This window comes from Zea mays, chromosome 1 (genome assembly GCF_902167145.1).
Source record: "Zea mays cultivar B73 chromosome 1, Zm-B73-REFERENCE-NAM-5.0, whole genome shotgun sequence".
Lineage (NCBI taxonomy): Eukaryota > Viridiplantae > Streptophyta > Magnoliopsida > Poales > Poaceae > Zea > Zea mays.
The window spans coordinates 92,441,836-92,454,442 of NC_050096.1; the positions used below are offsets into that span (position 1 = coordinate 92,441,836).

General features: G+C 41.5%; 1 protein-coding gene across 1 annotated transcript; it reads right to left on the reverse strand.

The window, feature by feature from the left end:
- Window positions 1–1,308: 1,308 nt before the first annotated feature.
- LOC103637656 (palmitoyl-acyl carrier protein thioesterase, chloroplastic) lies at window positions 1,309–3,435 on the reverse strand. Its single transcript, XM_020546434.1, has 7 exons — window positions 3,416–3,435; window positions 3,131–3,264; window positions 2,547–2,660; window positions 2,188–2,371; window positions 1,819–1,890; window positions 1,462–1,557; window positions 1,309–1,354 (listed from the first exon to the last, which is right to left on the reverse strand). The coding sequence occupies exons 2-5, from the start codon at window positions 3,196–3,198 to the stop codon at window positions 1,822–1,824; spliced, it is 435 nt and encodes a 144-aa protein (XP_020402023.1). The 5' UTR covers window positions 3,199–3,264; window positions 3,416–3,435; the 3' UTR covers window positions 1,309–1,354; window positions 1,462–1,557; window positions 1,819–1,821.
- Window positions 3,436–12,607: the final 9,172 nt, after the last annotated feature.

Genomic DNA, 12,607 nt, shown 5'->3' on the forward strand with positions numbered 1-12,607 from the left:
GAAATTCAGCTTAGAAAACTTTTCCAATAAAACATATGCTTGCATTACGAGTTTTTCGTGAAAGTTTTCCAAGTGATCTTGAGGACGTTGATCCCTATATAACAACAATGTTGCACTGACGCTTCTCTCCCACAACGCTTCTCATGCTTCAAATCCTTGAGCAGCAGCAACATACAATTTAATAAGAAAAAATAAAAATTAGATAATGCATGATGTATTAAAGAAACTACTGATTTAGTAGTTGACCATTACTTGTCCAACACAATCCAGCTTGCATGTGATTTCTTGCACTCAACACCTACAACATCAAAAGAGCCGAAAACAAGATTATACCTCACATTAATCTATAGAAACAACAAATTAAGCACACAAGCATACAACAACAATAATAAGATGTAAACGAGCATTAGTCCCAGCTCCAAAGTCTATATCATACACATCAATTTTCTTAACTCTAATAAATCACATTTCTGATCCAACATAGACTTATGTCCACATGTACAGTCTCCAACGAACAGCATAAAGCCCCAGAACTTTCTACCTGAAATAGAGAAGTGTGCATATACTTTTAGTTTTCAGGCAACTACTGCAGAACCAGAGAAACATTAACAACTATAGGCAATAAAAACCATGGATTTAGGTGATCATTGTAACTAAAGTGAAAACAATTAGTAATACCAGCAAACATGCACATGAGCCAAAAACCAGAAATAATACCAAAGCTATGTGACAGGATGATGACAAGTATGATGCTATCGCCTCACCCAGATGATGGGCGTCATGTGGCTGCCCTAACCGCGACCACCACATTCTCTGCCACCACAGTTGCGGCGGCGGGCCCTTGTCAGCTACAGACTTCCCCTTCCTCTGTAGCTGCTGGTGGTGGGAAGTATTTACCATCATCTTCTTCAAGACAACCATCAATGCCTACAAATCCAAAATCTCTAAGTCAGAAGCCCAAATGCTAAAGCAAATAACTCAACAACTGAAGACCCAAGATCCATGAAGTAGCAAGAAAAAGCTACTACAACAAATTGGAAGTGATGCTCGCCTAGTACAAACAACAGTAAAACACAACAACCACGCCAGGGGTTTTAATGTCAACAGGGAGGGAAGTGCTTTAATGTTACTTGTAGGACCAGCATAAGATCCTAAATTCAGAAACAAAAAAGAGGCTGGTAAGTAGCACTTGGACAAGGCATAAGGGTGGTGACAAAGCAGCACCCCTGTAGGTGAGGCACAACACGTTGGTGACCTCCCATACACATGGTGTTTACAAACTCGTGTGTGGACTCCTTACCTACGCTCCTAATATAAAGATCAGTTGTCTCTCGATTTTCCTTGTTAGTTGGAACTGGGTAGTAAAAGCCAAAAGGAAAAATGGAGAAGTATATCCCATCACTTGATTTGAAAACAGAGAGAGGGATAGTTAATAATAGTAAGGAAGGAATCGATACTGACAATTTCTACTGTGTCTAGGATACTGACACCTTGATCCAAAGAATAAGCGAGAATGCCATGTGCTTGCTTCTTTGTGTTTTGCTCGCCAAAGGTCAACTGGAAAGATTGAGACAACAGCTAACCCAAACCATTTCAGCATTCAAGCAAAACATACAACAACCCATTTAAAAAATAGAATACAGAATTTACTCAAATCATAGCTATTTCAAACCATGACATTAAGTACATATTGATACAGCAACTGGCCCAAACTAATTTCAGCGATTGAAGCATGAAATCTACTACAGATGGATACAACAACCCATTTACAAACAACAAAATATGACAGATTTTAGGATGAACAAGTTAAAAACACACCTTTCATTCCAATACGGAGATGCATGAATTCGATGTGCCTAGATCGATACCGATAACATCTGCCACGGTCGGCTTTGTGATGCATGCCCAGATATTTGTGTCAAAAAATATTGGAAGTCTTATCAGTAAAGATGATTAGCATAGGCAACAAACCATACAATTCCAGACATCTTTTCAAGTTTTTTAATAAATAAACATTTACGAAATAAGATACTGCTTATTGCCATGATTATATTAAAAATTAAGGACGCGAGCAGGGCAAGGGCATCGCGAGCGAAGGCGTGGTCCGCGTTGGCCGGGGCATGGTGAAGCCTGTGGACGCCCTCGTTAGAGACATATAGAGTAGTAGAGATTAACTCAGTTACTTACAGTCAGGCCTGTCCTCACATATTTAGCTGCACAAGTGCTTTGACCCTCTGGCAGTTTTGGAAGCTTGCTGTTGTCTTCGTCAACAATAGCAGAACGCCCAACAAAGTATGGCTCTATATCAGTATGCACTTCATCTGGAATTCTTGCAAGCTTCCTAGTGAGTTTGTTCATCATAACCCATTTACTGCACAAAGACACAAATTAGAAAATAAAATGCAACAAGATATCTATAAGTTACACATACTTTGAGCAAAGAAACTATAAATACAGGGTCAATTGTAACATGGCAGTTGGTAGAAATAAATGGCTAATAAAATTGATTAATGATATAGATATATGAGTGTGGCAGAGATTTGAACCTTGTCGCCTTCAGTGTTGTGTGGCCTGTCATAGAATCACGTATATGCCAATCCCTACGCATTCCATTTTTACCATTAGCACTAACCCATGTATTTACTTCAACAGTATCACCCCTACAGTAGAATAGAGGAGCGACTTAGAACGCATAACAGTAGAACCCAGATGATGAGGGATCAACATTCAGTTCAAAGAAGGTAAACGTTCTAGTATATGTTAGTTACCATAGAAAATGTATCAAGACTTCAAGAGGTTCAATGAGTGTATCTGTGTCAATAATAGATGTCTACAAACTGCCCAGTGGCATACAACTATATAGGCTCCTTATGCTAAAAAACTATATAGGCTCCTCCAACAAGTTATTGTCAAACAGTTCAAAAAACACTGGGGAATTTTCCTTTCACATTTATTGCCGAACAACTGAAACCCTCATTCAACTAATCACACAATACCCAGCTCTGAGGAAATAAGTCATAATCATTAGTCATTCTATGTCTCCACAAATAGCCACATGGGTGCAACTTATTTCAAGCTCAAATCACAATAAGAAAACTGAAACAAGATCATGCGATGCTGCAAACCATACCAGCATGGATAACGCTCGACGATAGCCTGCATCTGGCTAACCACCCAGAACAAGTTCCGTTTACTCATCTCTGGTGTGGAGCCGAATCCATCACCTAGCAGCCCAGCGGTCTTCACATGATTAAGTGTCGTTTCCTGGATCAAATCCAAACTTTTTCATAGTCCAATCCTCAGCCACAACAATCTCACACCTCAAATGTAACAAATCCTTACCTGCAAATGGTATTCTAAACCAACAAAAGAGCCCCCCGAACATTAGGATTTCTATGGATACACGGGCATATACCTGCAAATGGTATTCTAAACCAACAAATAGCTCTAGAAATGTGAGCCCCCCAAATTTGCTACAAATCAAAGAATAGAAGCTGAGGAACAAAACATTCTATGAAGATTAAAGAATAACCAATCAATGAAAATATTAAGGGCCAAAGTCAGACGCTAAGGATTTTTTACAGGGAAAACAAAAGAAATTATTAAGGGCCTTACATTATACATTTTAGTCACTTAGAAGTTGTTATTACTAATCACTGAAACAAAAGTAATTGAATCAGCAAAAAACAAGGGCCTCTAGAATGATGAGAAAGATGACTTCTTGTTCAAGACAATGCTACTCACATGATACTTCAACTGCAAGGATTATGATTCAAATTATGCTCAAATAAGTTTACATAAATAACATTGCAGTGTCAAGGCAAGGTAGTAATCCAACGCCATGTTATAAGTCCATGAATACGACTGTGCAAGGACACATCAAAATTGCACAGGGCTATTCACTGGTCCATGTTTGGCTTTCAGCTAAAAAAAGGAACATCCTAAAGATTGATGCTTGCTGCTTAACTGAACAAAAACAAAGCAGAGGTCACAGAGTATCATACCATATAAATCCCAAAGAGCTCAAGTAAATTGTTGCAGGGTAGCTATGAGTATCCTCAAACAATATGGATCTGTCGAGCGGAAAGTGGGCAGATCAGATCACCTTGTATAGGTTGATCTTCGTGATCTGGCAGGAGACGTCACACCAGGTGGTATTGGCAACCTTGTATCCTATGCCCCACTCTGGCAGGATCTGCACCACGTCAAACAAATTCTTCCTCCTCTTGTATACAAGAGTAGTTCAGATTTTAGTTAGATTGCAGATATGGGCATACATAGAGTCAAAATGAAGTCGCATAAAATTTTTTCCTTCAGGCCTGGTAGCAACAGTTTGGAAGAAACCTCTGAGTGGGACATTAATCATAAAAAACACAAAATAGTCAGAGCCCTGATAGGAACATCAGAAACCAGAGCATTCAAAAGGTTATGTATACACAGTAAAACAAACATATAGCTCCACTATGTCAAAAATGTGGTGTAGGCGTTTTCTTTCATTTTCATGATGACTAAACTGCACAAGGATATTACGTGCACAACAACATACCATAATAGAAAAAGAGCTAATTTTAGGTGACCTGGGCAGTGGATTAAATTAAACAGTCCCCATGTCTACCCATAATGCTTTATTTATGCCAGTGGAAGCATGTCCTCACACACGCATGAAAAATAACGACATTATATCTCCTACCACATACCAGGTTCTCGGGTTTGACTTTAAAAACATCGGTTTACCAATTCATCTGCATTACCACCTAAATGCAAAAAAAGAGAACCTAGAGTTTTTTTACACGCAACGCATGAGTACATAAACATTTTCAGACGGTCCTATTACAGTTTTTATGCATAAGATAAGGGAATGTGGCACGGTTTTTCTTTTATATGCATTAGTAGGAACAGTTGTTGTGACACTCTTTATGAGTCTAACATGACCTGTTTTGAACAGAAACATCTATTTGTGCATATAGAGGTCTCATTTTCTGAAGAATAACTAACCATTATCTTAAATATGGGATAATAATCAATTCCAAGAGAGGTCAATCACCGTGATAGCTATTTAACATTGCACACTGGCGGATACGATTCCCCTTCATACAACAAACCACAACAAAGAGATGTCAAATGATACTTAGATTGCCAAAAAGTACAATTCCTTGAAAGGCATATACAACAGCAGAGCTTGCTAAATAAATGAGGTGGGGGCAGGACGAGCTTTTTAATATCAGAATAAATATTGAAACAAAAAGAAGATTCAGTTCAGTGCAATGTTTACTAAAAGCTACAGTTGTGAGAAGAGAATTGTCACCACGAATTTAAAAATACACAACTTCAGAAAAAATCAAACCATCGTCTCAAATGTTTTCCAACGATAAAAAAGCATTTAGATAACTGTGGTAGCCTACAACACAGTAAAAAATATAGCACAAAATGAGCTCACTGATAAGTTTGACAGCTGCACACTGGTGGCAATAAGATCATCGACTACAAGAGCTCGATCGTTGGCCTGTACAGCCCCAACATGCATTTCTATCTTATCAGTGCCAAATTCCAGAGAATTTTCTTCAGAGATCACCTCACCTAGTCGATAGATAAAAGTGTTAGCTATCTCATCCATGATGAACTCAGAAGTAACGGGGCACATACCGTTGCAAACCCATAAAAATAGAAAGCATCACCAAATACGTAATATGGGAAAGCAAAGAGTGTATTGACGAAAAAACATTCTGAAAAATCCTATTACTTTGCATTAGTACCAATAACCATCTCCTTCATACACATGATAATTAAGAGGTGCATATGGGCAGATCATAATTTGCACTGAAGGAGATAAAATGCAATGGAATGATTGAAAGGGACAAAATGAGATCTCTGACAGGTAAAACTCGTTGATTGCTAATTGAGACACACACCTACTAAAAAATAAACTGAGCAGTTGTTGGTAACGTACTGGTACTTAGTGCTAAAAATGTGGCTTTCCATGAGGATTGCCTCCATGAGCCCAGTGCTATATGGGTTCGGACTGGATAGTTATGGCCTCCATGACCACGCACAAGTATGGAACAACAAAATCATTTACTGTCAGCTAAAAATACAGTCAAGGTGATGCAGCATCAGCAAGCAGCGGGGGAGCCAACAAGGCAGCAGGAGCTGCTCAGCCAGTTGGTGTTCAACAACATGTGCTCTTTCCAGGAAGCGAGGAATGGACCCCACATTGACAATAGGTATGGTACTATTGCAAGCTAAGTTCATTGATTTCAGAGGAAAAATGCAGGACATTCCAATTACTTAATCAGAGGCAACTGTAATTTTAGCCTATCTTCTGAATCTGAAACAGTCTGCAACTGTAACCAAACCGAAATTATACAAGCTACCAAACTCTAACGAAACTTTTCTGAATCTGAAACAGTCTGAATCTAACGCCTTTTCTAACGGCCTCTGAAGTGTTCGATCTGACACCTTTACTCTGTGCTCATGAGCAGAGTAGTTAAGCTGACGAATAAAAGCATGATGAAGGGCATTGTAATCTGGATGTGCATTTTTGTTTCAGCTAGGAGAATGGACATTCGCAATGTTTTGGTGTCTCATGAGGTTCAGTTGCTAGCTTGCGGGCTTGCGGCATACAGCCTGTAGTTAACTATCTTCAGAGACCCGGTTTCATGTATACACTATATAGGCTGGCACCTTATCCATGTGAAATTTTATAGTAGGACACACCTTTGAGATGAGCAGAACTGCGGCGAATCGGTGAACAGAACTGCGGTGAATCGGTGAATCCGAGGAGTGGGGATGGGTTGGAGGCCTCGCCTCTGTACATCATTTTAATAGCAGTCCGCCAAGTATGGAATGGGATAGCAGTCTGCCAAGTATTGAATGGGAGGAGTGCACGGATCTCGCCTTCCATGGAGGGCAGTGGGGCGTGCGAACCCTAATCTGGCGGGGGCGGGATTGGTGGGGGCGCGTCCGCGGATCCCGCCATCACAACGGGCAGCGCCGTCGACGGCGAATGCAGGGGGCGCGGTTTGGTGGTGGGCTGGCTTGGGGTCGGGGTTGGTGGGGGCGCGTCCGTGGATCCTGCCATCACAGAGGGCAGCGTCGTCGAGGGCGAGGGCAGTGGGCGCGCGTGGGAGGGAGCAGTTCGCGGTGCGCGGGCGGGAGGAGCAGTTCGCGGGGCTGGGGAGGGAGCAGTTCGGGAGGGAGCAGTTCGCGGTGCCCACGCGCGGGGCGTGCGGGGAGGAAGGAGGAAGACGCGCGCGACGGCGGACATCACGGGCGGGGGCGTGGTGAGGCCTGTGGACGCCCTCCGTCCACCCTTAAGGATTAGTAGAGATTTGAGCTTGAAATAAGTTGCACCCATGTGGCTATTTGTGGAGACATAGAATGACTAATGATTATGACTTATTTCCTCAGAGTTGGGTATTGTGTGATTAGTTGAATGAGGGTTTCAATTGTTCGGCAATAAATGTGAAAGGAAAATTCCCCAGTGTTTTTTGAACTGTTTGACAATAACTTGTTGGAGGAGCCTATATAGTTTTTTAGCATAAGGAGCCTATATAGTTGTATGCCACTGGGCAGTTTGTAGACATCTATTATTGACACAGATACACTCATTGAACCTCTTGAAGTCTTGATACATTTTCTATGGTAACTAACATATACTAGAACGTTTACCTTCTTTGAACTGAATGTTGATCCCTCATCATCTAGGTTCTACTGTTATGCGTTCTAAGTCGTTCCTCTATTCTGCTGTAGGGGTGATACTGTTGAAGTAAATACATGGGTTAGTGCTAATGGTAAAAATGGAATGCGTAGGGATTGGCATATACGTGATTCTATGACAGGCCACACAACACTGAAGGCGACAAGGTTCGAATCTCTGCCACACTCATATATCTATATCATTAATCAATTTTATTAGCCATTTATTTCTACCAACTGCCATGTTACGATTGACCCTGTATTTATAGTTTCTCTGCTCAAAGTCCGTGTAACTTACAGATATCTTGTTGCATTTTATTTTCTAATTTGTGTCTTTGTGCAGTAAATGGGTTATGATGAACAAACTCACTAGGAAGCTTGCAAGAATTCCAGATGAAGTGCAGACTGATATAGAGCCATACTTTGTTGGGCGTTCTGCTATTGTTGACGAAGACAACAGCAAGCTTCCAAAACTGCCAGAGGGTCAAAGCACTTGTGCAGCTAAATATGTGAGGACAGGCCTGACTGTAAGTAACTGAGTTAATCTCTACTACTCTATATGTCTCTAACGAGGGCGTCCACAGGCTTCACCATGCCCACGCCAGCGCGGACCACGCCTTCGCTCGCGATGCCCTTGCCCTGCTCGTGTCCTTAATATTTAATATAATCATGGCAATAAGCTGTAACTTATTTCGTAAATGTTTATTTATTAAAAAACTTGAAAAGATGTTTGGAATTGTATGGTTTGTTGCCTATGCTAATCATCTTTACTGATAAGACTTCCAATATTTTTTGACACAAATATCTGGGCATGCATCACAAAGCCGACCGTGGCAGATGTTATCGGTATCGATCTAGGCACACCGAGTTCATGCATCTCCATATTGGAATGAAAGGTGTGTTTTTAACTTGTTCATCCTAAAATCTGTCATATTTTGTTGTTTGTAGATGGGTTGTTGTATCCATCTGTAGTAGATTTCATGCTTCAATCGCTGAAATTAGTTTGGGCCAGTTGTTGTATCAATATGTACTTAATGTCATGGTTTGAAATAGCTACGATTTGAGTAAATTCTGTATTCTATTTTTTAAATGGGTTGTTGTATGTTTTGCTTGAATGCTGAAATGGTTTGGGTTAGCTGTTGTCTCAATCTTTCCAGTTGACCTTTGGCGAGCAAAACACAAAGAAGCAAGCACATGGCATTCTCGCTTATTCTTTGGATCAAGGTGTCAGTATCCTAGACACAGTAGAAATTGTCAGTATCGATTCCTTCCTTACTATTATTAACTATCCCTCTCTCTGTTTTCAAATCAAGTGATGGGATATACTTCTCCATTTTTCCTTTTGGCTTTTACTACCCAGTTCCAACTAACAAGGAAAATCGAGAGACAACTGATCTTTATATTAGGAGCGTAGGTAAGGAGTCCACACACGAGTTTGTAAACACCATGTGTATGGGAGGTCACCAACGTGTTGTGCCTCACCTACAGGGGTGCTGCTTTGTGAAAGTCGCCTAGAGGGGGGTGAATAGGGCGAAACTGAAATTCTCAAAAATAATCACAACTACAAGCCGGGTTAGCATTAGAAATATAATCGAGTCCGCGAGAGAGGGGGCAAAACAAATCGCAAGCAAATAAGAGGTGTGACACGCAGATTTGTTTTACCGAGGTTCGGTTCTTGCAAACCTACTCCCCGTTGAGGTGGTCACAAAGACCGGGTCTCTTTCAACCCTTTCCCTCTCTCAAACGGTCCCTTGGACCGAGTGAGCTTTCTCTTCTCAATCACTTGGAACACAAAGTTCCTACAAGGACCACCACAAAATTGGTGTCTCTTGCCTCAATTACAAGTGAGTATGATCGCAATAAAGAATCAAGAAGGAAGAAAGCAATCCAAGCGCAAGAGCTCGAAAGAACACAAGCAAATCTCTCTCACTAAGCACTAGAGCGTTGTGTGGGATTTGGGAGAGGATTTGATCTCTTGAGTGTGTCTAGAATTGAATGCCTAGCTCTTGTAAGTGGTTGGAAGTGTGAAAACTTGGATACAATGAATGGTGGGTGGTTGGGGGTATTTATAGCCCCAACCACCAAACTAGCCGTTTGGTAGGGCTGACTGTCGTTTGGTGCACCGGACAGTCCGGTGCACACCGGACATGTCCGGTGCGCCAGCCATGTTACCAAAGCTGTTGGGATTCGACCGTTGGAGCACTGTCTTCTGGGCCCGCCTGGATGTCCGGTGGCGCACCGGACATGTACTGTAGAGTGTCCGGTGCGCCAGTATGGGCGTGCCTGACTTCTGCGCGCGCTGGCGCGCATTTATTGCGCTGCAGGTAGCCGTTGGCGCCGAAGTATCCGTTGCTTCGTTGTCACACCGGACAGTCCGGTGTACACCGGACATGTCCGGTGAATTATAGCGGACTAGCCGTTGTGAATTCCCGAAGCTGGCGAGTTCCTGAGGCGCCGCTCGTTGGAGCACCGGACACAGTCCGGTGTACACCGGACAGTCCGGTGAATTATAGCGGAGTCGCCTCTAGATTTTCCCGAAGGTGACGAGTTTGAGTTGGAGTCCTCTGGTGCACCGGACGCTGTCCGGTGTACACCGGACAGTCCGGTGCGCCAGACCAGAGGTGCCTTCGGTTGTCCCTTTGCTCTTTTGTTGAACCCAATACTTGGTCTTTTTATTGGCTATGAGTGAACCTTTGGCACCTGTATAACTTGTACACTAGAGCAAACTAGTTAGTCCAATTATTTGTGTTGGGCAATTCAACCACCAAAATCATTTAGGGAATAGGTGTAAGCCTAATTCCCTTTCAATCTCCCCCTTTTTGGTGATTGATGCCAACACAAACCAAAGCAAGTATAGAAGTGCATAATTGAACTAGTTTGCATAATGTAAGTGCAAAGGTTGCTTGGAATTGAGCCAATATAAATACTTACAAGATATGCATGGATTGTTTCTTTGTTTTTAACATTTTGGACCTCGCTTGCACCACATGTTTTGTTTTTGCAAATTCTTTTGTAAATCCTTTTCAAAGTTCTTTTGCAAATAGTCAAAGGTAAATGAATAAGATTTTGCAAAGCATCTTCAAGATTTGAAATTTTCTCCCCCTGTTTCAAATGCTTTTCCTTTGACTCAACAAAACTCCACCTTAATGAAATCCTCCTCTTGGTGTTCAAGAGGGTTTTGATATTAATTTTGAAGAGGTTATACCAATTTGAAATTATATCATAAGTAAGATACCAATTTGAAAATACTCTTTGAAACCAAATTGAAAGACTATACTAATTGAAAATTCTTCATTTCAAGACCTTTTAAAATTTGAAAATTGGTGGTGGTGCGGTCCTTTTGCTTTGGGCTCATACTTTCTCCCCCTTTGGCATGAATCGCCAAAAACGGAATCATTAGAGCCCTTAGAATTACTCTCTCCTCCTTTGGGCATAAATAAATGAGTGAAGATTATACCAAAGACGAGGTCCTTTTGCTTTGGACTCATGTTCTCCCCCCCAAAGATGAAGAGATGCGCAGAGCGACGGCGAAGGATGAGTTACGGAGTGGAAGCTTTTGTCTTCGCCGAAGACTCCAATTTCCTTTCAATACACCTATGACTTGGTTTTAAATAGTCCTGAAAACACATTAGTCATAGCATATGAAAGATACATGATCAAAGGTATAGAAATAAGCTATGTGTGCAATTTAACAAAAGAAGTTCCTAGAATCAAGAATATTTAGCTCATGCCTAAGTTTGTTAAAAGTTTGTTCATCAAGAGGCTTGGTAAAGATATCGGCTAATTGATCTTTAGTATTAATGTAAGAAATCTCGATATCTCCCTTTTGTTGGTGATCCCTTAAAAAGTGATACCGAATGGCTATGTGTTTAGTGCGGCTATGCTCGACAGGATTATCCGCCATTTTGATTGCACTCTCATTATCACATAGCAAAGGAACTTTGGTTAATTTGTAACCATAGTCCCTAAGGGTTTGCCTCATCCAAAGTAATTGCGCGCAACAATGGCCTGCGGCAATGTACTCGGCTTCGGCGGTAGAAAGAGCGACGGAATTTTGCTTCTTTGAAGCCCAAGACACCAAGGATCTTCCCAAGAACTGGCAAGTCCCCGATGTGCTCTTTCTATTAATTTTACACCCCGCCCAATCGGCATCCGAATAACCAATCAAATCAAATGTGGATCCCCTAGGATACCAAAGCCCAAACTTAGGAGTATGAACTAAATATCTCAAGATTTGTTTTACGGCCGTAAGGTGAGCTTCCTTAGGGTTGGCTTGGAATCTTGCACACATGCATACGGAAAGCATAATATCCGGTCGAGATGCACATAAATATAGCAAAGAACCTATCATCGACCGGTATACCTTTTGATCGACGGATTTACCTCCTTCGTCGAGGTCGAGATGCCCATTGGTTCCCATGGGTGTCTTGATGGGTTTGGCATCCTTCATTCCAAACTTGCTTAGAATATCTTGAGTGTACTTTGTTTGGCTTAGGAAGGTGCCCTCTTGGAGTTGCTTTACTTGAAATCCTAAGAAATACTTCAACTCCCCCATCATAGACATCTCGAACTTTTGTGTCATGATCCTACTAAATTCTTCACATGTAGACTCGTTAGTAGACCCAAATATAATATCATCAACATAAATTTGGCATACAAACAAGTCATTTTCAAGAGTTTTAGTGAATAGAGTAGGATCGGCCTTTCCGACTTTGAATCCATTAGTGATAAGGAAATCCCTAAGGCATTCATACCATGCTCTTGGGGCTTGCTTGAGCCCATAAAGCGCCTTAGAGAGTTTATAAACATGGTTAGGGTACTCACTATCTTCAAAGCCGGGAGGTTGCTCAACATAGACCTCTTCCTTGATTGGTCCATTGAGGAAGGCACTCTTCACGTCCATTTGGTAAAG